Below are 20,355 nucleotides of genomic sequence, written 5' to 3'. Positions count from 1 at the left end.
ATCCATGCAGGAACCCCAAGAAAATAAAGATAAAAATGGAGAATTAGAAGGCAAATTCCTGGAGGAAAATCAGCCCTGAGTAGAAATGGCACAAGAAAGATCAATACAATTTAAATTGAGGAAGAAGGCTGGACACCCACCCTCTCAGCCAGGACAGAAACCTCCTGGCTACTGAGATGTTTTCCTCTCCTGAGATCAGAGGTAGCCGACCTTAAGTGACTTAGTGAGTATTTCAGTGCCTAATTTTTAAAAAATAAAAGAGAGAAAAGACTGCAGGTACTATGGAGGGTTTGAACCAGGATTCAATATGCTAATGTTTTACAGAATTAAAGTACCACCTGCACTTTAAAAAGACCTGGCTAAGTTTCGGTTGAACTTTTAAAATATTCTTTTAATACAGAATAACATTTCTAATACCAGGCCTGTAACAGGCATGCAAATTTCTTCTTCTTTCTATTAAAAAAGAAAGAAAGAAAGAAAAGAAAGCTAAATTATCTGAAGGAGATGCTTGCACCCCCTAGCGGTTCTCGGGGTAAGCACTCCTTTTATCTTGATGGGGCAGCCAGTTTGACCCATAAGCTGGGTCTGCTGAAAAGAGCTGGGCAATATTAGCTGCATCTCTAGAAACTTCTGGACATTAGATGGGTCTCTGGAAACATCTTGGTGCCAGTAGCAGGGTCTCTGGAAACAAGTGAGCTTCGCCAAGCTGGTGGGTTGTAGCAGGGGCCACCTGGTTGGTGAACCTCCTGCATGTTGAGTTGGGGTCCCCGAAGCCAGGTCTTGCCTCTAGGAGAAATGTGTATATGACTTTTAGAAAGGAAATAGTTTAATAGTGAAATCCTCCAAGTGGCTGCTACTGGCCTTTGCAAGAGTGGTGTGTGTGTCTCCAGGTGCAGAGGCCAGGTGGTCCTGAAGTCAGTGTCTGGGGAGGGCTGCATACATGCTGGACTCAGCTGTGGGCTCTGTGGGTTGTGGGGACTCAGTGAGAGCTGCTCTCCGTGTGAGGGCCCGCTGGTCCAGCTGGGCATATGTCACCTCCTCGGGGTCTCCTGCAACAGGGCTCTGAGGGACAGACCCAGACTGTTAGTGTGGCAGAGGCTGAGGGGTGGGGATTGTGGGAAGGAAATTGGGAAAACAGCTTCCATGTGGCCCCTGTCATCCCACCTCTCAAATCTCCATTGTGTGGCCTCCTTCCACACAGAGTCAGAGTTGGTCTGTGTGACCCACAGAATATTGCAGAAGTGAGGGCCTGTCACCTCCAAGGAGGGGCCACAAAAGACATTGTGGCTTCGGTCCTTCAACTCTGGGGAGGCCGGCTCCATGGAGGAGCCCACCTGCTGCAGAGGAAGTGAGGCCTCCCACCGCACCCCTGCGGGGGTGCCACCCTACACATGGACCATGCAGCCCCAGTCAAACCTTCAGCTGGATGCAGCCCTGGTCATCTGCACAGCAACCTCATGAGAGTCCCTGAGCCAGGACTACCCAGCACATTCCATCTGCTTCCAAATCCTCACCCAGGATGCTGGGATGGTTTCGTGAACCTGTTAAGGTGGGGGTGCTCTGCTACCCAGAATCCAGTGGCAATTACAAGGACTCACTGGCCTGTGCCTGTCTCCATTTTCCTCAGGAAGTGCATCCACTGTGGTGGCCACATCTGGAGGGGAGAGAACAGTGGTCAGCTCTTGGGGGTGCACCTCTGAAGCCAAATGTGCCTGAGAATTCACAGGGTCCGATTTCATACCCTCCTCCTCCAGAAGAGCCTACAATGTTCCCAGATACCCTCCCACCCACACTGCTTCTGGAATGGCACTGAATGTACATTTCCCTTCTCCCAAGAGGTCCCCTCTCCTTGTCCCTTTACCTGATGGGCTCTCTGTGATGTCATCTGTCGGGCTAAGCCTGAGGAGAAAGAACATGTAAGCATGAGGGGGCCCACCTGGAGGCAGAGAAGTGGAAGGGGGTGCATGGTCACCCCCGGGGGAGTCTCACCTCTCCTGGGGCCTTGGCTCCTCAGCCTTGATGCTGGGGGGCCCTAAGGACAGTCAGGGGTGTGAATTAGGAGGGAGGCTGCCTTCCCAGCACCCCAAATGCTTTCCCACATGACCCCACCTTGACCCTGAGACTTACCACGTTTTTTCTGACGCTTACGGTGGACTAAGGGGAAGGCCAGGAGGAGGAGGAGACAAAGCAGACAGGCCACACAGATCCCGACAAGAATATAAAGAAGCTCTGTTGACCGCCCTGGGGGAGCATGGGAGATGGAACCAGGTATCAGCAGTGTGCATTTACTGATCACCTCCTGCATACCATGCCTGCGCTAAGGGCTTGGCATTTTCACACCCACATGGATGATCTCTCACGTGCCTCATAGTCCTGCACATGGGAACCATCATTCCTATTTTACAAAACCAGGGTCTTGAGTGGGGACATCCTCTGTCCACAGGACAATGGCAGAGATGGAATGTGATGGACGCCCAACCCCATTCTTTCCCCCTCCCCCAAGAGGCATGCTCCAGGTCCATGGCCCTCTGACCCCACCACTCACTGCTGGTCTTAGTGTCCCGGGAATTTGCCTGTGTGTGTCCTAGGAGTGAGGAATCAGGAGGACATGGGTCAAAGGCCAGAGCTGGGCAGAGGAGGCTCTGAGTGTCCCCAGCCCCCACCCATGGGGGTCTCCCTGCCTCTGGGACTCTCACCTGTTCCCTCCAATGCTGCTGTGCTGGTGGAACTTTCTGTGGGGATGGACATACCATCCTCTGTCCAAATTGATAATCGCGTGTTATTGAATCCACTGATACTGAAGTTAAAGAACTGTAAAAGCCAGGCCCTCCGCTGCACTAGCCACTTTTCAAAGGCTCAGTGGCCACACCTGGCTAACGACGTGCTCCCTGGATGGAGCAGATGAAATACCGTATTCCCTTCCCACAGCGGGAGAAAGCCAAGCCGCTGCCCTCGTGCTGCCGGAATCCCCGCAGCCAGCGGGCCAGCATATGAAGCACTGGACAGGGTCTGAGTTTGGCGCATGCGCTCTGTCCCTCACCAGTCCCAGCTTCCTCCGCTGCGCATGCGCGCCACCACACAGGTCTCTAGGGGCCAGACTGAGGTCCCGGGTTTGGTCCAGGCCCAGGGAGCACCCAGAGTTCCCTCTGCTGGAACTGCAGCCCCGCTCCTGCCTGAGGCTGAGTCCTCCCTACCCCTTAGGAAGGTAAAAAGCTTCACCTCCCAGAGAGTGCTTCCCTCAGCACCTGTGACATCCACAATCCAGGACCCACTGGCCGTTCTGCACGCCGCTGCCTGAGCTCACCTGGGTGACGTTCACCTCGATTTAAATTCCATGTGTATGCAGTGTATGTATGATACGTGTAATTTCATAAGCTGTTTATTTTTTAATATACATAATTTTATTACAAAATTTTTTGTAAAACTAAATGTCAACATTCCAAAAAAACCCAAAATTTACTATTGATACTAATTCCTATCAGTTTGCTGTGCTACCATACACTAGTCAAGAAATTAAAGAAACCATTACATATTTAGAAACATTTAACATCCAAAGCCTTAAAACCTAACTGAATGTAGTAGGCCCCTCAAAAACCTACAACCTGCATTTTGAAAAAAGTATTTTCTCTACGTAGAATCTTACCAGCTATACAAAAATCTGTACAGTTTTTATACTGAAGCTAATTTGAGCTGCACTTGAATTCACATTCTTAGCAAAACCATTGCCTGAGCACACACATACTCCACACGCATCATTACAGGATAGCCTTTTATTCTTCATCTTCCTCCTCTTCCTCCTCCTCCTCCTCTTCCTCTTCTTCCTCATCCTCATCTTCTGGTTCGTTCTTCTTCTCTGAGCCTGTTGGCCTTCCAGGTCCCTTCTTTCCCACTTCACTTTTTGCCTTTGGTACGGTATGCAGCAATATCCTTTTCATACTTCTCCTTCAGTTTAGCTGCTTTTTCTTTATATGGTTGTTTATCTTTGGCTGACTGTTCAGACCACAATTCGCCCAATTTTTTTGCAGTATCCCCAGTGGATAAACCAGGGTGTTCACTTTTGATCTTTGGGCGATGTTCAGAGCAATACAGGAAGAAGGCAGACGGAGGTCTTTTAGGAACGTTGGGATCTTTCTTCTTTCCTTTCTTACCACCTTTGGGAGGAACTAATTCATCTCCCTGTCACAGCGAGCTTCGTCACTCTGTGCCATATCTTCGAACTTGGACTTTTCCTTTGCAGACATGGTCTTCCATCCCTCCGAGCATTTCTTGGAGAACTCGGAAAAGCTGACTGAGGAGTCCAGGTGCTTCTTCTCGTGCTCTTCCCGGCAGGTCTGCACGAAGAAGGCATATGAGGACATCTTGCCCCTCGGCTTGCTGGGGTCGCCTTTAGCCATGGTGACAGACGGCATCTAGCTGACGGTAGGTCTTCCTCAGCGTCCCGCCAAGTAGCAAGCTCCTGCTGAGAGGCTTCCCATGCTGGGCTCCAGCGTGAACTGGCTTATTTTACCCAATCCTCAGGCAGTTGTTCTGCAGTCTTCTCCGCTCCACTCAGCTCCAGGGCACCTTGACCAGCCAGACCACAGGCCACACCCGCGCCTCTCTGATTGGGTCTGGTGAGTATTCAAACTCTGATGAGCTCTGCCCCCTCTCGATGGAGGCTTTCTATTAGTAGTGTGGCAGGAAAAGAAAACTCCAAAGGTTTCTTATGCTCTGTAACTGTAACACTTGCAAAGTTTCACACAGGACTGTAGAAGCTGACAAGTCGTAACCAAAGCAACAGCCAGTTACTCAAGGTCGTACACAGACTCCCATGATAAGCTCCTCGCTCCTTGGTTCTGCAAATTCCTCCTGAGTTTTCTCTTTGTCTCCCATATAAGGTAGCTGGACCTAACTTCCGCATTTGGCTTCTGTAACCTTGCTTCGCCACGTAGGTAGGAAGCCTGGGACTATTTAAACCCCGGGAGAGTGAGGATCGGAGCTCAGAGGATTTGGATGTTAGCCACCCGCTCTGGGCCCCCGGGTAATAAAGTTCGTGCTTCATTATCTCCCCGCGTGTGGGTGGATTTTCCACAACAGTAGGTGTTTCTCCAGGGCCGTCCCTCCACCCCCAGCCTAGGAGGTTCGGTGGGTCGCCCAGGTCCTTAACTTCCAGACCTGTTGGAACCGGTCAGGAGAGGAATGTACTGCTCCATCTTGATTGACGGCAGGAAGAGGGTTTGAAAAATGGCGGATCTGACGCTGACTGGCTAGGGCAAAAAGGGGGGGCGTAGTTGGCCCGAGAGGAGAAGCCCCACCAGATTTAAAAATACCAAGTCTCGACCCCCATGGTCGTCCTCAAGGTGGGGGCGGGGGCGACACAGGTTGCTGTCGCTCAGAGAACACCAGCAGCCTGTCCTGCCCCGACCATTGTCCAGGTCCTGTTTCTCCTGTGCCACATCCAAAGCATAATAAAGGGGGAAAGTCTGAGGAGCTTACTCTGCGCACCGGTTGCCCTGGCCTGCCCGAAGTCGCTGAGGGTGGAGTGGAACCCAAGGAGGACACCTGGCGGGGGACCTGGGGAAGGGCGCAGGAGGACAGCTGATCTGGCCTTTCCAGGGGTGCTACAAACCTGCCTGAAAACGTAGGGCGCCCTCGACCCGTGGAGTTTCCCTCGGGAGATCCCTCCCTCCTTCCCTCCCTGACCCTTTGTCTCTGGTGTCAAAATAATAAGCTGTTTATTTACAATAAATTGCGTGATTGTAGTGTAACTGTAGTAAATGTTAATATGTATAAATTATGAGATTTAATTTGTAAAGGTATAATTTAAATTTTATAAGTATTAAAATAAATAATTAAAAAACTTACATGACATAAGTCATACATATCAGTTTTACCAATTACACATTTTATTGTATCATATATGGTCTATATTTACGTAAAAATCTACATATGTTAATATTAGTAATACGTGAAAAATTTATGTTGTCTATATGCATTTGTGATGGTGTTGATGTGTTTGTTATATTAATTATATGACATATTTAATATACAATCTAAGGATATGCACACACATAGATTATAGATCTGAAACTTCACACTGTAAAATATGTATTTATAGTTGCACATACAGACACTTTAATATAGGCCTTTCTTCTGCTTGTTCTAATTAATTCTCCCCATTAGAACTGTGGGACAGAGACCATTTCTACTGATTCCCCATGTGCATTGAGCCAGCTGCTAGGGGACGTCTGCTGCAGACGCGGTGACCAGGAAATATTTGCTCACCTTTCCTCCAGCTGTCTGCATGCTGTGGTTGTGTCTACATGTCAAATACATGTATGTATATATACACACACATATGTAAATTTTAAAATTATCCTTCACCTTGCTCACCAAGCCCCCAACCCCTCCTCTTTGACTCTTTCAGTCTGTTCTGTGTATCTGTGCCTCTGTTTCTATTTTGTTTGTTACATTATTTTGTTCATTAGACTCCACACAGAAGTGAGATCATATTGTGTTTGTCTCTCTGACTCTTGTAGCCCAGGACACGGCTAGATCCCGGAGCCTGATCCCCAGTGAAGAGCTCCTCAAAACCCCTCTAGACCCAAGTCTCTACTCACCAGCTGTGGTGCGGGGCTTTCTGCATGAGAAGGGTATGGAGCTAACAACTCTAGGGGTTCCTGTGAACAGGGCAGGAGAAGAGTTGATGCCATGTGGGGACTGCCTGGGGTCCGTCCCACTCAGCATGGCCTCTCTCCACCCTGATCATCAACCTACAGGCCACATCAGTCCATCCTTCAGTCCCAGATGCCCCCTCACATTCCTGAGAAATGGGGGACAGGAGTCATGGAGAGCCCCCTGCTCAGTTCTGCTGAGGGGAAGTGGTCACTCCTCTCACCTCCCACCACCATGCTGCTCCTGACCCCATGAGTCAACAAGGAATTGATACTGTGAAACCCAGGAGGACATGGAGGGGGTCAGAGTGTCCCCGATGGACTCTGAGTCCAGGACATCTCAGGCCTAAAAACACTGGGGAAACACAGCTTCAACCCTCAAATTCCTGAATGCAATACCCAGTCCTGTCATGGGCCCCTGGACCAAATAATTTTCCAGAAAGGATCAATCATGCATACAGGACACATTTCCTGGAACCCCACCAAGTCTAGCCCAGGAAAAAGGACAGTAAAACACCACCCTGCAGGATGTGACGCCTGTCTCCTTGAAGGGGGTGTGTCCCCACCTGACGTCTGGGAGTCTACTCCCCACCCAGCCCTGCAGGGACAGCTTTGTGTCCACAACAATGCCAGGCTCAGTGTACAGGCCATCATGGTGTCGACAGTCACTAGGCCTCCAGGGCCCTAAGTCAGGTTTGAAGGTCAAAAGTCATGTGGGCAGAGAGGCAGGGGAGCCACAGGGCTGGGCATCAGGAGGAGGGCAGGGGCCTGAGGACAAAGGACACAGCTGAGGAACAGGGTGCAAAGACCTGGGGCAAACCTGAGGGTGGAGTGATGACGTCCTCAGCTGTCACCTTCAGCTCCAGGATCTCACTGCGCTCAGACCAGAGGGTCCCTTGGCAATACAAGCAGCGATAACTCCTGGTAGTGTCATCACTCATGGCATCGATGTGGAATGTGGCCTCTTTCCCCCGAGAACCATGTTGAGACTTGCTTCTCTCATCCCAATGAGAAGATCTTATATTCTTCTCCTCCAGACGGAATAGGTCAGCCCAGTCTGGGGCCCCGCACACGATGATCACAGGCTGTCCCCGGCGGATCACAGGTCCCGGCTCAGCCCTGATAGAGGGTTTGGGCAGGAGCCCTGGGAGGAAGCAGAGCAGATCTCAGGGTCCCTCAGGAGGAAGTCACCATACTCACAGTCCCTTATTTTTGGGGTTCACCTCAATGCTTTCAGCAAACGTGCAGAGCTCTGCAACCGTCCCCTTGACCCAGTTTAGAACTTCCCACCATCCTTTCCCCAAACACCAGCCCCAACACCCAGTCCAGGGCACTGTGAATCCTCATCACTGCAGAATGACACCCCTGACAAAGGACCCCAAGTTCTGGTCACACATTGGTCTTTATCAGGGTGACACAGAAGGGGTCAGAGCAGAGCAGCTTGGGGTCCTGGATACTACTCCCTGCCAACAGTCACTTTTCAGGGGACAAGGATGCTGGGAGGGTGGCAGAGGGTAAAGGTGATGGGTCACATATGGAGACAGGGAAGCAGGCGTCTGGGGAATGACCTGGGCCAAGTATGAAGGGGAGCTGGTGACACTGTGGCCACCAGTGGGGGCTGCAGAGCTCCACTGGAAGTCAGGGGAGAGGAGGGTGGAGCTCTACCTAGATCTGATCATGTGACCCAAGTGGGTGGGGATTTCCAAACCCAGGGCAATCCTCTGAGCAGTACTCAGCTCTGTTCCCACTGCATTTTCTACCTTCCTTGCAGCCTGTTCTCATTTCTAGTCTTGAGGGTCCTGAAAGCCCATGTGTGCCATGTGGATTGGGAGTGGGGAGGAGAGGACTCGTAGACCTGAAACAGGAAGATGGCACCCATGTCACACAAGCCTGACAGAGGCAGGTGCTGGCCAGGGCTCCACACTCATTAACTCACTCACTCACTCCCTCATTCTTTCATCCACATCCTAGTTCCTCTCCGTCCATCTACAGAGGGGCTCCATGTGCCACTGGCCCCACAAACACGAGACTCATACACAAGGACCTGCCTGCTTGTCTGGAGGGAAGAAGGAGGACACAGGCTGTTGAAGGGATCATGCAAACCCACAGCCACATGCGGTGACATGTACCCAGTGAGTGTGGGAGTCCCGGGACTGATGAGGGAAAGCTGATCTTATCTGGGAGTCTCAGGGGGAGGTGAAAATAGAAGACATCAGCCTGGGAGGAGGTTGAGTTGAGTGAGTAGGACAACACTGTCTGTGGCAGTGAAAGAGAGGCTGCGTCTCCACAGATCAGTGAGTCAGACAGAGTGAGAACAGACCCACCAAGACGGAGAGAGGAGCCTGAGTCTCATCCTAGCTGGAGATAAGCCATCAGAGGACTCTAAGAAACATTAATACTTTGCTATAAAACACAACATATATAAAAAAAATTAAAAAATATAAACTTACCCCTCTGCATGTGGATGGTCTGGACCAGGCAGAGCACTGGAAGAGAAGCTGTGGTGAGAAAAACAACCAGCGCTCGGCCTCCTCCCGGGGCTGCACTCAGGGGCCCTGATGGAGGCAGGGCTCAGCCCCTGAGAATGTCCGGCTCCCTCCTCAGCATTACGTCTGAGTACAGCCCTTCTTCGTGCCCTGAGTTTCAACAAAGCCCCTGTCCCCTCTCCCAAACAGGTAGTCAGTCTGAACCTGTCCCCACGCCCAGGTACCCACTCAACTTTCCATGGTCAGACTTGGGTCAGGGACAGAGCTCAGGGGTCAGACCCCCAGGGGGGACTATGAGTCTCCTGAGCTGGAGTCAGGACTCAAAAGGGATGAAACCCTTCCCCAGGCCTCCACCCCTTCTGTCACGGCATGTTATCCCTCCATTCCAGCACTCACCGAGGACCAGGAGGAGGCTGGGGTGGGGGCCCATGGCAAGACCTGCAGCCTGCACTGTCCTGGAGCTGCAGAATGAAGGACAGAGCAGCAGCTGGCACATTGCTCAGGAAGTGTGGGGTCAGGGGTTTTCCGGGAGTTGCTACATCAATGTCCTAGAGCAAAGGGGAAGAGCTAATGCAAATGGTCCTGAGTGCAGGCTGAGTACAATTCCTGTGAGACACTTAGACTGGAGCCGTGCCCAGGGCAGGAGACTATGCCTATGCCCAGGGCCCAGGGAACATCAGTAGGGCTGAGATGGTGTCCTGAACAGTGGTGGGGCTGCAGCAGTGGCTGATGGTTGTGCCCATCAGGGCTGGATGATGACTGTGGCCCCATCCATGAGACACTGTCTGTGGTCAATGCTGGCACAGGTGCACACAGGTCCACCTTGTCACCTAGACCTTCCTGCACCCACTTTGAAGACAAAACCCTTGGAGGCCCTCTCGTGGGTGCTGGGAGGGGAGGGCAAGATGCTGGATGCTCTCTCTTCTCTAAGTGATGCCGAGAAGACTCAACTCTGGTGAGCCTTGATGTGTTAGGCAGAAAGGACACACCTTCTCAAGAGCAGGTGTGGGGTTTACCTGTGATGGCTCCTGTCAGTCACCTTTACAGAGAAAAGGAGCATCTTCCCTTTCTCATCAGCCCCTGTGAATACACTGCACATTCCTAGTACCCCCGATACAAGTGCCCAAATTTCCCTTTCTATTGGGCAGACTAAGAGCTGCCTCCAGAGCACCTGCTGGCCTGCCCTCTAATGACCAACACAGGTGGCTTCTCTGTCCTCAGCTCCCTGTGCTGCCTCCTGTCTGATCCATCACCTCCCCACCCAGCCAGCCCCTTCATGGGTCAGCACTTGGCAGAACCCTCACTGAACCCCTCCATTCACAGCAGGGCCCTCACCGGCCCTGGGCCCTGGGCTCTGGGGCAGCCTCCTCTGAGGAAGGGGCTCTCACATGCCAGTACTTCCTCCTCAGGACACAACACTGCTCTGGGTCTTGGGGCCCTGTTTCCTGTGTCCCCAAATTCTTGTCCCTGACCACAGAGGGTAGCAGTGGGGTTGCTTCTAAAGGAAAGAGCATTTTCTGCATCTTCTTATTGGCCAAACGAGATCATTGGCAGAATGACAGGTGACTTGTGTAAGGCAGCATCTGAAAGGGATGATGCCTCAGAGGTGAGATCCCAGACCCTCTGCCACTGTTCCATGGAGTGTATCCAGCTGGGAAAACCACCAACTTCCCTGCTTTTTGTGTTCAGTTGTTGTCCTATGTGAATATCTCTGATACATCTTTGTCAATTGAAGACAAGAGAAACTGAGAGAAACCCAATGTGTCTGGTGACAAGGAGTCACACAGAGCAGGGCAGGAGGTGGCTAGAGGTAGACACGCCCAGAGGAGACATAATGATAAGGGATCTAATGTGCCTTCAGTTCAACCAGTTGAGAGTTTCAGATGGAAAGGATCAATATTTTCTCTAAGTTCACCTGCAGGACAGAACAGGGCAGCGGTCAGAGGGAGAGTCCCCTGGATACCCCAGTAGCTGCTGTGGAGGGGGGATTGCGGGAGCTCAGATTGGGGACGCAGTCCCCAGCAGGGACATGGGTACACGTGAGGACATGTGAGGACACATGGAGGGAACTCAGCAGGGATCTGGGATGGAGGGACATGAGGAGGGACATATGGAGAATCTAGGGTGACTGTGTTGCCTGATCCTGGACTCATGACCCTAAGAAAACAGGAGCAGACTGATGAGGAGTCAGGTGTGAGTGGGTGAGAACCAGGGGTCCAGTTTTGCATATATTGGCTCTGAGGGGTCTGGAGATCAGTGTGACATGCCGGGGGTGTTTGCAGCCATCACGAGAGACTTGGGAGGGACATCACTCAGATTTAACCACAGTACGGTCCCTCCTGGAACCCACAGGACTTTAGTAAAAGCGGCTCTTGGGATGGTAGGGATTAGAGGTGTAAAAATGAGTCCTCTCCTGGGTGTGGGTCACCCAGCACAGGCAGTGAGTGAGTGGCAAGCGAAGGCCCAGGGTAAACATGTCCATTGTTTAGTCTCCTTAACTGGGGGTCAAGGTCAGTGTGCTGCAGGGAAGGATTTTGTCTCCTCTGTAACCTACAAACCACCCTGATCTACATGACTCCCAGGGGGCAGCTTCCTTCCTCTGTAGTGGGTGTCACTCAAGTTCCAGGCACCTCTCACCCAGACTTACCATGACCTTTCTCTATGGGATCTGCCCCTTCCCAGGGTCAGAACAGGTTAGGGGACCTGGACCCTCCTCTGGAGGCTCAGGCCCAGGTGCCCCAGAGTGGGCAGGGCCTGCATGACTGACTCTCTCCCAGGGCCCAGCAGGTCCTGGACTAGAGGCACAACTGAGGTGGGGCCTGGACCTCACACTGATGCCACCCCTTTTGTCCCTGGGGTTCTGCCCCTGCATTCCAACTCCCTGAGGCCCAGAAGCGGGGTGGTATTGGGGTCCATAACCAGCCTCTCACTGTCCTCTCTGTCCTTGTCCTCTGGGTGGGAGGACAGGGCCCTACAGGTTGGGAAGTGTGCAGTGGCCACACTGTGGGCTCATTTCCGTGGTCTCAAGGGAAGTGAGTCTGGGTGCCCCCAGGCCCAACTCTAACGTCCCCTTTTTGGGTCCACAGAAGTTTTAGTTTCTAAAAGGTTTTTCTACTGAGATATTTCATAAAGGGGCTGAATCTATGTCAATCTAAAAACCTATGGTATTAACTTCATAACAGATGGATAAAGATAGAGATATAAATAAAAGAAGTGTATGGAGATACAAAGAGATGATAAATAATAGATTGGTAAAGAATAGATACACAGATGATAGATAAACATGTAGATAGAGGGGATGGGTGGGTAGATAGAGAAGTAGAGGACAGGTAGATGGATAGATAAGTAAATGATAGGTAGATGGAAAAATGATAGGTACATGGATACATATGTACCATAGATACATACATACATACTTAGATACATAGATACTTATATAGCTACATGGATACATAGATAAATATATAGATTGAAAATTACATAGATAAATACATAGATCAATGTTTACATAGAAAGACACACAGACACTTCAATACATAGATAGTAACATAGACACATAAAGACTTAGGTACATAGAGACTTAGATACAGAGAGAAATGCACGGACAGCATAAGCAGGGAAACTTATTGGCTTGGCTTCTGGTCCTCACAGGCTGACCATCCCCAACATTACACTTACGCAAACGCTTCCGTTTCCCACGTGCAGAAGGTAAACCATACAACTCTCTTGAGACCTTTATGTTATTACTGGGGGGGGGGACACAGAGAGGGGAGTGGCACTGGAAGGACACTCATTCATTCCTCTCATGCTCTCCAGGGCAGGTGGCAGCCTGCTCAGGCACGATGCCCCTGTCTCTGTGCCCCTCTGTGTCCTGTGCCCCTGAGCTGTCTGTGCTCTGCACACACCTGCCTCCCAGCTGGCTCCAGCAACTCCTAAACTAAAAGCCCCTAATTCTATAGAAGCAAATGCACCAAGGAATCAGTCATGTTGCCCAAAGGTTGGGGGGGCAGAGCTTCATGGAAGGTTGTGTTTGCAAAGAACCAGTTGGATCTGGGGGCTGGAGTTCCAATTGGATGCTGTGGGCGTCTCTAGGTCATCTATGACACAGACCACAGGCACTGTGTGTAGAGAAGGTGGACTCCTAGCCTCTGCCCGTCACTACAGGGAGTCCCATGATTATGACCTCACAGGGGAGGGCCCAGCCCCAAGAGGGGGAGAATCAGGACCTGAAGGGAAAGACCTGACACTTCTCAGGGGCACAGCCCAGAGAGGGGCTGCTGGGCTGTAGCACCAGGCAGGCAGTCTTCCAGGAAGAGCTGGGGAGAGTGGGAAGGGACTTCCTCATTGTCCTGGGTCAGCCAGGTGAGGTCTGATAGAGAAGAGGTGTCTGCAAGGCCTGCTGTCATGTCCTCCTAGATGGGGTGGGGCTCAGCCTCTCCAAGGACACAAACCTGAGGCTCTCCCCAGATCTTAAGCTCACACCCAGGGGGCACCCAGTCCTGTGGTCCCTGCTGCTTAAGAAGAAGAGCATCAGGCTCTGGAAGTGCACCGTCCCTCCTGACACCAAGGCTCATGTGTATTATGATCCTGGGCCTCAACCCTACCCTCCCTGTGCCCCAAGTTCCTGAGCCCCAGTCACCCAGCACCTGCAGGAAACAGAAGTTCAGACCATGGGTTCTGCCCTGGGGAAGAACCCAGGAGGTGAACCTGAGGATTCAGGGTGGTGTGGCCACAGCAGTCAGTGTCCTGGTGTGCTGCAGGGAACTGGCGTCTGTGGTCAGAATTACAGCACCGGCCCTCCTGGGGCTCCAGCGTGCAGACGGGAGACAGTGGGATGTGCAGGTTCTATGACCTGTGAGCCTGTTCCTCTACTGAATCCGTCCTTACTCTCCTGCGCCTCTAGGTAACATACATACCACACCGTACTGGTTCTGTGTCCTGGAGAGCCCAGACTATGCACTAATAGACAAAAACTAACAAGGAGATGAAAGACGGAAAACAGAAATTCAACACATGATATAACGCCAAAGAAATAAAGAAAAAATAGAGAATTAGAAGCAAATTCCTGGGGGAAAATTACCCCTGAGTAGAAATGGCACAGGAAAGATCAGCACAATTTAAATTGAGGAGGAAGGCTGGACATCCACCCTCTCTGAGTCAGGACAGAAACCTCCTGGCTACTGAGATGTTTTCCTCTCCTGAGGTCAGAGGTAGCCGACCTTGGGCAAGTTAGCAGTATTTCAGTGCCTAGTTTTTAAAAAACAAGTCAGAGGAAAGACTGCGGGTACTATGGAGGGTTTGAACCAGGATTCAATATGCTGTTTCGCAAACTAAAGTAGCAGTTGAACTTTTAAGAGAACTGGCTGAGTTTGGGTTGAACTTTTAAAATACTCTTTTAGTATACAATAACATTTTTAATACCAGGTCTGTAACAGGCATGCAAGTTTCTTCTTTTTCCTATTAAAAAAAGAAAGCAAATAATAATAATAACAATAATAATAATAATAACCGCTAAATTATCTGAAGGAGACGCTGGCGCCCCCTAGAGGTTCTCAGGGTAAAGACTTTTTTTAACCTGATGGGGCAGCTGGTTTGACCCATACCTGGGTCTGCTGAAACCAGATAGGCAACATTAGCAGGGTCTCTAGAAACTGCTGCACAGCATTAGCTGGGTCTCTCAAAACTGCTAGACTAAGTTAGTTGGATCTGTGGAAACTGCTGGACATTGGTTGTTCTATGGAAATTGCCTGACAACATTAGCTGGGTCTCTGGAAGCAGCCAGGTGCCAGTAGCTGGGTCTCTGGAAACAAGAGTTACAACTGTGCTTCACCAAGCTGGTTGGTTGTAGGAGGAGCAACCTGGTTAGTGAACCTCCTGCTTCTTCAACAGGGGTCCCCAAAGTCCAGGTCTTGCCTCCAGGAGAAATGTGTTGATGACTTTCAGGAGGGAGATAGTTTAATAGTGAAATCCTCCAAGTGGCCGCTACCGGCCTTTGCAAGAGTGGTGTGTCTCCAGGTGCAGAGGCCAGGTGGTCCTGAAGTCAGTGTCTGGAGAGGGCTGCGTACATGCTGGACTCAGCTGTGGGGTCCGTGGGTTGTGGGGACTCAGTCCGAGCTGCTCACTGTGTGAGGGCCCGCTGGTCCAGCTGGGCATATGTCACCTCCTCGGAGTCTCCTGCAGCAGGATTCTAAGGGACAGACCCAGGATAAGTTAATGTGGCCGAGGCTAAGGGGTGGGGATTGTGGGAAGGAAACTGGGAAAACAGCTTCCATGTGGCCCCTGTCATCCCAGCTCTCGAATCTCCATTGTGTGGCCTCCTTCCACACAGAGTCAGAGTTGGTCTGTGTGACCCACAGAATATTGCAGAAGTGAGGGCCTGTCACCTCCAAGGAGGGGCCACAAAAGACATTGTGCCTTTGGCCCTTCAACTCTGGGGAGGCCGGCTCCATGGAGGAGCCCACCTGCTGCAGAGGAAGTGAGGCCTCCCACCCCACCCCTGTGGGGGTGCCACCCTACACATGGACCATGCAGCCCCAGTCAAACCTTCAGCTGGATGCAGCCCTGGTCATCTGCACAGCAACCTCATGAGAGTCCCTGAGCCAGCACCACCCAGTACATTCCATCTGCTTCCAAATCCTCACCCAGGATGCTGGGAAGGTTTTGTGAACCTGTTAAGGTGGGGGTGCTCTGCTACCCAGAAGCCAGTGGCAATTACAAGGACTCACTGGCCTGTGCCTGTCTCCATTTTCCTCAGGAAGTGCATCCACTGTGGTGGCCACATCTGGAGGGGAGAGAACAGTGGTCAGCTCTTGGGAATGGACTTTTGAAGTCAAATATGCCTGAAAACTCACAGGGTCAGATTTCATACCCTCCTCCTCCAGAAGAGCCCACAATGTTCCCAGATACCCTCCCACCCACACTGCTTCTGGAATGGCACTGAATGTACATTTCCCTTCTCCCAAGAGGTCCCCTCTCCTTGTCCCTTTACCAGCTGGGTTCTCTGTGATGTCATCTGTCGGGCTGAGCCTGAGAAGAAAGAACAGGTAAGCATGAGGGGGCACACCGGGAGGCAGAGAAGTGGAAGGGGGGTGCATGGTCACCCCCAGGGGAGTCTCACCTCTCCTGGGGCCTTGGCTCCTCAGCCTTGATGCTGGGGGGCCCTAAGGACAGTCAGGGGTGTGAATTAGGAGGGAGGCTGCCTTCCCAGCACCCCAAATGCTTTCCCACATGACCCCACCTTGACCCTGAGACTTACCAGGTTTTTTCTGACGTTGATTGTGCACTAAGAGGAGGGCCAGGAGGAGGAGGAGACAAAGCAGACAGGCCACACAGATCCCGACAAGAATATAAAGAAGCTCTGTTGACCGGCCTGGGGGAGCATGGGAGATGGAACCAAGGTATCAGCAGTGTGCATTTACTGATCACCTCCTGCATACCATGCCTGTGCTGGGGGCTTGGCATTTTCACACCCACATGGATGATCTCTCACGTGCCTCATAGTCCTCCACATGGGAACCATCATTCCTATTTTACAAAACCAGGGTCTTGAGTGGGGACATCCTCTGTACACAGGACAATGGCAGAGATGGAATGTGATGGACGCCCAACCCCATTCTTTCCCCCCTCCCCCCAAGAGGCATGCTCCAGGTCCATGGCCCTCTGACCCCACCACTCACTGCTGGTCTTAGTGTCCCGGGAATTTGCCTGTGTGTGTCCTAGGAGTGAGGAATCAGGAGGACATGGGTCAAAGGCCAGAGCTGGGCAGAGGAGGCTCTGAGTGTCCCCAGCCCCCACCCAGGGGGTCTCCCTGCCTCTGGGACTCTCACCTGTTCCCTCCAATGCTGCTGTGCTGGTGGAACTTTCTGTGGGGATGGACATACCATCCTCTGTCCAAATTGATAACCGCGTGTTATTGAATCCACTGATACTGAAGTTAAAGAACTGTAAAAGCCAGGCCCTCCGCTGCACTAGCCACTTTTCAAAGGCTCAGTGGCCACACCTGGCTAACGACGTGCTCCCTGGATGGAGCAGATGAAATACCGTATTCCCTTCCCACAGCGGGAGAAAGCCAAGCCGCTGCCCTCGTGCTGCCGGAATCCCCGCAGCCAGCGGGCCAGCATATGAAGCACTGGACAGGGTCTGAGTTTGGCGCATGCGCTCTGTCCCTCACCAGTCCCAGCTTCCTCCGCTGCGCATGCGCGCCACCACACAGGTCTCTAGGGGCCAGACTGAGGTCCCGGGTTTGGTCCAGGCCCAGGGAGCACCCAGAGTTCCCTCTGCTGGAACTGCAGCCCCGCTCCTGCCTGAGGCTGAGTCCTCCCTACCCCTTAGGAAGGTAAAAAGCTTCACCTCCCAGAGAGTGCTTCCCTCAGCACCTGTGACATCCACAATCCAGGACCCACTGGCCGTTCTGCACGCCGCTGCCTGAGCTCACCTGGGTGACGTTCACCTCGATTTAAATTCCATGTGTATGCAGTGTATGTATGATACGTGTAATTTCATAAGCTGTTTATTTTTTAATATACATAATTTTATTACAAAATTTTTTGTAAAACTAAATGTCAACATTCCAAAAAAACCCAAAATTTACTATTGATACTAATTCCTATCAGTTTGCTGTGCTACCATACACTAGTCAAGAAATTAAAGAAACCATTACATATTTAGAAACATTTAACATCCAAAGCCTTAAAACCTAACTGAATGTAGTAGGCCCCTCAAAAACCTACAACCTGCATTTTGAAAAAAGTATTTTCTCTACGTAGAATCTTACCAGCTATACAAAAATCTGTACAGTTTTTATACTGAAGCTAATTTGAGCTGCACTTGAATTCACATTCTTAGCAAAACCATTGCCTGAGCACACACATACTCCACACGCATCATTACAGGATAGCCTTTTATTCTTCATCTTCCTCCTCTTCCTCCTCCTCCTCCTCTTCCTCTTCTTCCTCATCCTCATCTTCTGGTTCGTTCTTCTTCTCTGAGCCTGTTGGCCTTCCAGGTCCCTTCTTTCCCACTTCACTTTTGCCTTTGGTACGGTATGCAGCAATATCCTTTTCATACTTCTCCTTCAGTTTAGCTGCTTTTTCTTTATATGGTTGTTTATCTTTGGCTGACTGTTCAGACCACAATTCGCCCAATTTTTTTGCAGTATCCCCAGTGGATAAACCAGGGTGTTCACTTTTGATCTTTGGGCGATGTTCAGAGCAATACAGGAAGAAGGCAGACGGAGGTCTTTTAGGAACGTTGGGATCTTTCTTCTTTCCTTTCTTACCACCTTTGGGAGGAACTAATTCATCTCCCTGTCACAGCGAGCTTCGTCACTCTGTGCCATATCTTCGAACTTGGACTTTTCCTTTGCAGACATGGTCTTCCATCCCTCCGAGCATTTCTTGGAGAACTCGGAAAAAGCTGACTGAGGAGTCCAGGTGCTTCTTCTCGTGCTCTTCCCGGCAGGTCTGCACGAAGAAGGCATATGAGGACATCTTGCCCCTCGGCTTGCTGGGGTCGCCTTTAGCCATGGTGACAGACGGCATCTAGCTGACGGTAGGTCTTCCTCAGCGTCCCCGCCAAGTAGCAAGCTCCTGCTGAGAGGCTTCCCATGCTGGGCTCCAGCGTGAACTGGCTTATTTTACCCAATCCTCAGGCAGTTGTTCTGCAGTCTTCTCCGCTCCACTCAGCTCCAGGGCACCTTGACCAGCCAGACCACAGGCCACACCCGCGCCTCTCTGATTGGGTCTGGTGAGTATTCAAACTCTGGTGAGCTCTGCCCCCTCTCGATGGAGGCTTTCTATTGGTAGTGTTTCTCCGGGGCCGTCCCTCCGCCCCCAGCCTAGCAGGTTCGGTGGGTCGCCCAGGTCCTTAACTTCCAGACCTGTTGGAACCGGTCAGGAGAGGAATGTACTGCTCCATCTTGATTGACGGCAGGAAGAGGGTTTGAAAAATGGCGGACCTGACGCTGACTGGCTAGGGCAAAAAGGGGGGGCGTAGTTGGCCCGAGAGGAGAAGCCCCACCAGATTTAAAAATACCAAGTCTCGACCCCCATGGTCGTCCTCAAGGTGGGGGCGGGGGCGACACAGGTTGCTGTCGCTCAGAGAACACCAGCAGCCTGTCCTGCCCCGACCATTGTCCAGGTCCTGTTTCTCCTGTGCCACATCCAAAGCGTAATAAAGGGGGAAAGTCTGAGGAGCCTACTCTGCGCACCGGTTGCCCTGGCCCGCACTCCTTCGCTGAGGATGGGGTGGAACCCAAGGAGGACAGCTGGCGGGGGACCTGGGGAAGGGCGCGGGAGGACAGCCGATCTTGCCTCTCCAGGGGTGTCACATACCTGCCTGAAAACGTAGGGCGCCCTCGACCCGTGGAGTTTCCCTCGGGAGGTCCTTCCCTCCCTCCCTCCCTGACCCTTTGTCTCTGGTGTCAAAATAATAAGCTGTTTATTTACAATAAACTGAGTGATTGTACTGAAACTTCAGTAAATGTAATTATGTATAAATTATGTGATTTAATTTGTATAGGTATAATTTAAATTTTATAAGTATTAAAATAATTAAAAACTTACATGACATATGTCATATATATCAGTTTTACCAATTACACATTTTATTGTATCATATATGGTCTATATTTACGTAAAAATCTACATATGTTAATTTTAGTAATACGGGATAAATTTATAATGTCTATATGCATTTGTGATGATATTAATGCGTTTGTTATATTAATTATATGGCATATTTAATAAACAATCTAAATATATGCATTGGCATAAATTACAGATCTGAAAATTCACACTGTAAATTACATATTTGTATTTGCACATGCAGACACATTAATATAGGCCTTTCTTCTGCTTGTTCTAATTAATTCTCCCCATTAGAACTGGGGGACAGGGACCCTTTCTACTGATTCCCCGGGTGCACCGAGCCCGCCGCTAGGGGGCGTCTGCTGCAGACGCGGTGACCAGGAACTATGTGCTCAATATGGTCGTTAAGAGCTTGTCCCTCTGTCTCTGTCCCGCGGGAAAAGGACTTCAGCGCCCTGCCCTGTGTAATGACCTCCCTGTCCCCGCAGCAGCGCTGTGCTCAGGATTCTCCCAGAGTGGAGTCTCTGCCTCTAGGTGACTAAGTCGTTCTTCAGGGACAACCGTCATGAGGTCGCTTCTCTCCTAGGGTCCAAGTTTGGAATCTGAGCTGTCAGTCCCCCTGTCCCCGTG

General features: G+C 51.0%; 1 protein-coding gene and 2 pseudogenes across 1 annotated transcript; all 3 read right to left on the bottom strand.

Annotated features, from left to right (window-relative positions):
* Window positions 1-915: 915 nt before the first annotated feature.
* On the bottom strand, window positions 916-17,017 carry LOC123804974 (leukocyte-associated immunoglobulin-like receptor 1). The gene is made up of 13 exons (XM_045817420.1): window positions 16,966-17,017; window positions 16,257-16,299; window positions 16,128-16,165; window positions 15,865-15,920; window positions 15,262-15,326; window positions 9,536-9,600; window positions 9,104-9,139; window positions 7,463-7,797; window positions 2,128-2,227; window positions 1,990-2,032; window positions 1,862-1,899; window positions 1,599-1,654; window positions 916-1,062 (listed from the first exon to the last, which is right to left on the bottom strand). Exons 1-13 carry the CDS (start codon window positions 17,015-17,017, stop codon window positions 916-918), a joined length of 1,074 nt encoding a protein of 357 aa, XP_045673376.1.
* On the bottom strand, window positions 3,439-4,748 carry LOC123804986 (annotated as a pseudogene).
* A 690-nt stretch (window positions 17,018-17,707) lies between the features above and the next one.
* On the bottom strand, window positions 17,708-18,663 carry LOC123804987 (annotated as a pseudogene).
* Between the last annotated feature and the right edge of the window lie 1,692 nt (window positions 18,664-20,355).

This window comes from Phyllostomus hastatus, unplaced genomic scaffold (assembly GCF_019186645.2).
Source record: "Phyllostomus hastatus isolate PE091 unplaced genomic scaffold, TTU_PhHast_1.1 phas_scaffold_261, whole genome shotgun sequence".
NCBI lineage: Eukaryota > Metazoa > Chordata > Mammalia > Chiroptera > Phyllostomidae > Phyllostomus > Phyllostomus hastatus.
The sequence above is the reverse complement of the archived record's forward strand: the minus strand, read 5'-3'. Positions and strand labels throughout refer to the sequence as shown.

What these genes read in the sequence shown, in the direction of transcription:
- LOC123804974 (XM_045817420.1), bottom strand. Translation starts at nt 17,017, where the DNA reads ATGTCCATCCCCACAGAAAGTTCCACCAGCACAGCAGCATTGGAGGGA. An exon ending in ATGGAGACAGGCACAGGCCA is followed by an intron (nt 15,327 to 15,864) that starts GTGAGTCCTTGT and finishes TCTGTCCCTTAG; the next exon opens with AATCCTGCTGCAGGAGACTC. An exon ending in GACCATCCACATGCAGAGGG is followed by an intron (nt 7,798 to 9,103) that starts GTAAGTTTATAT and finishes GCTTCCTCCCAG; the next exon opens with GGCTCCTGCCCAAACCCTCT.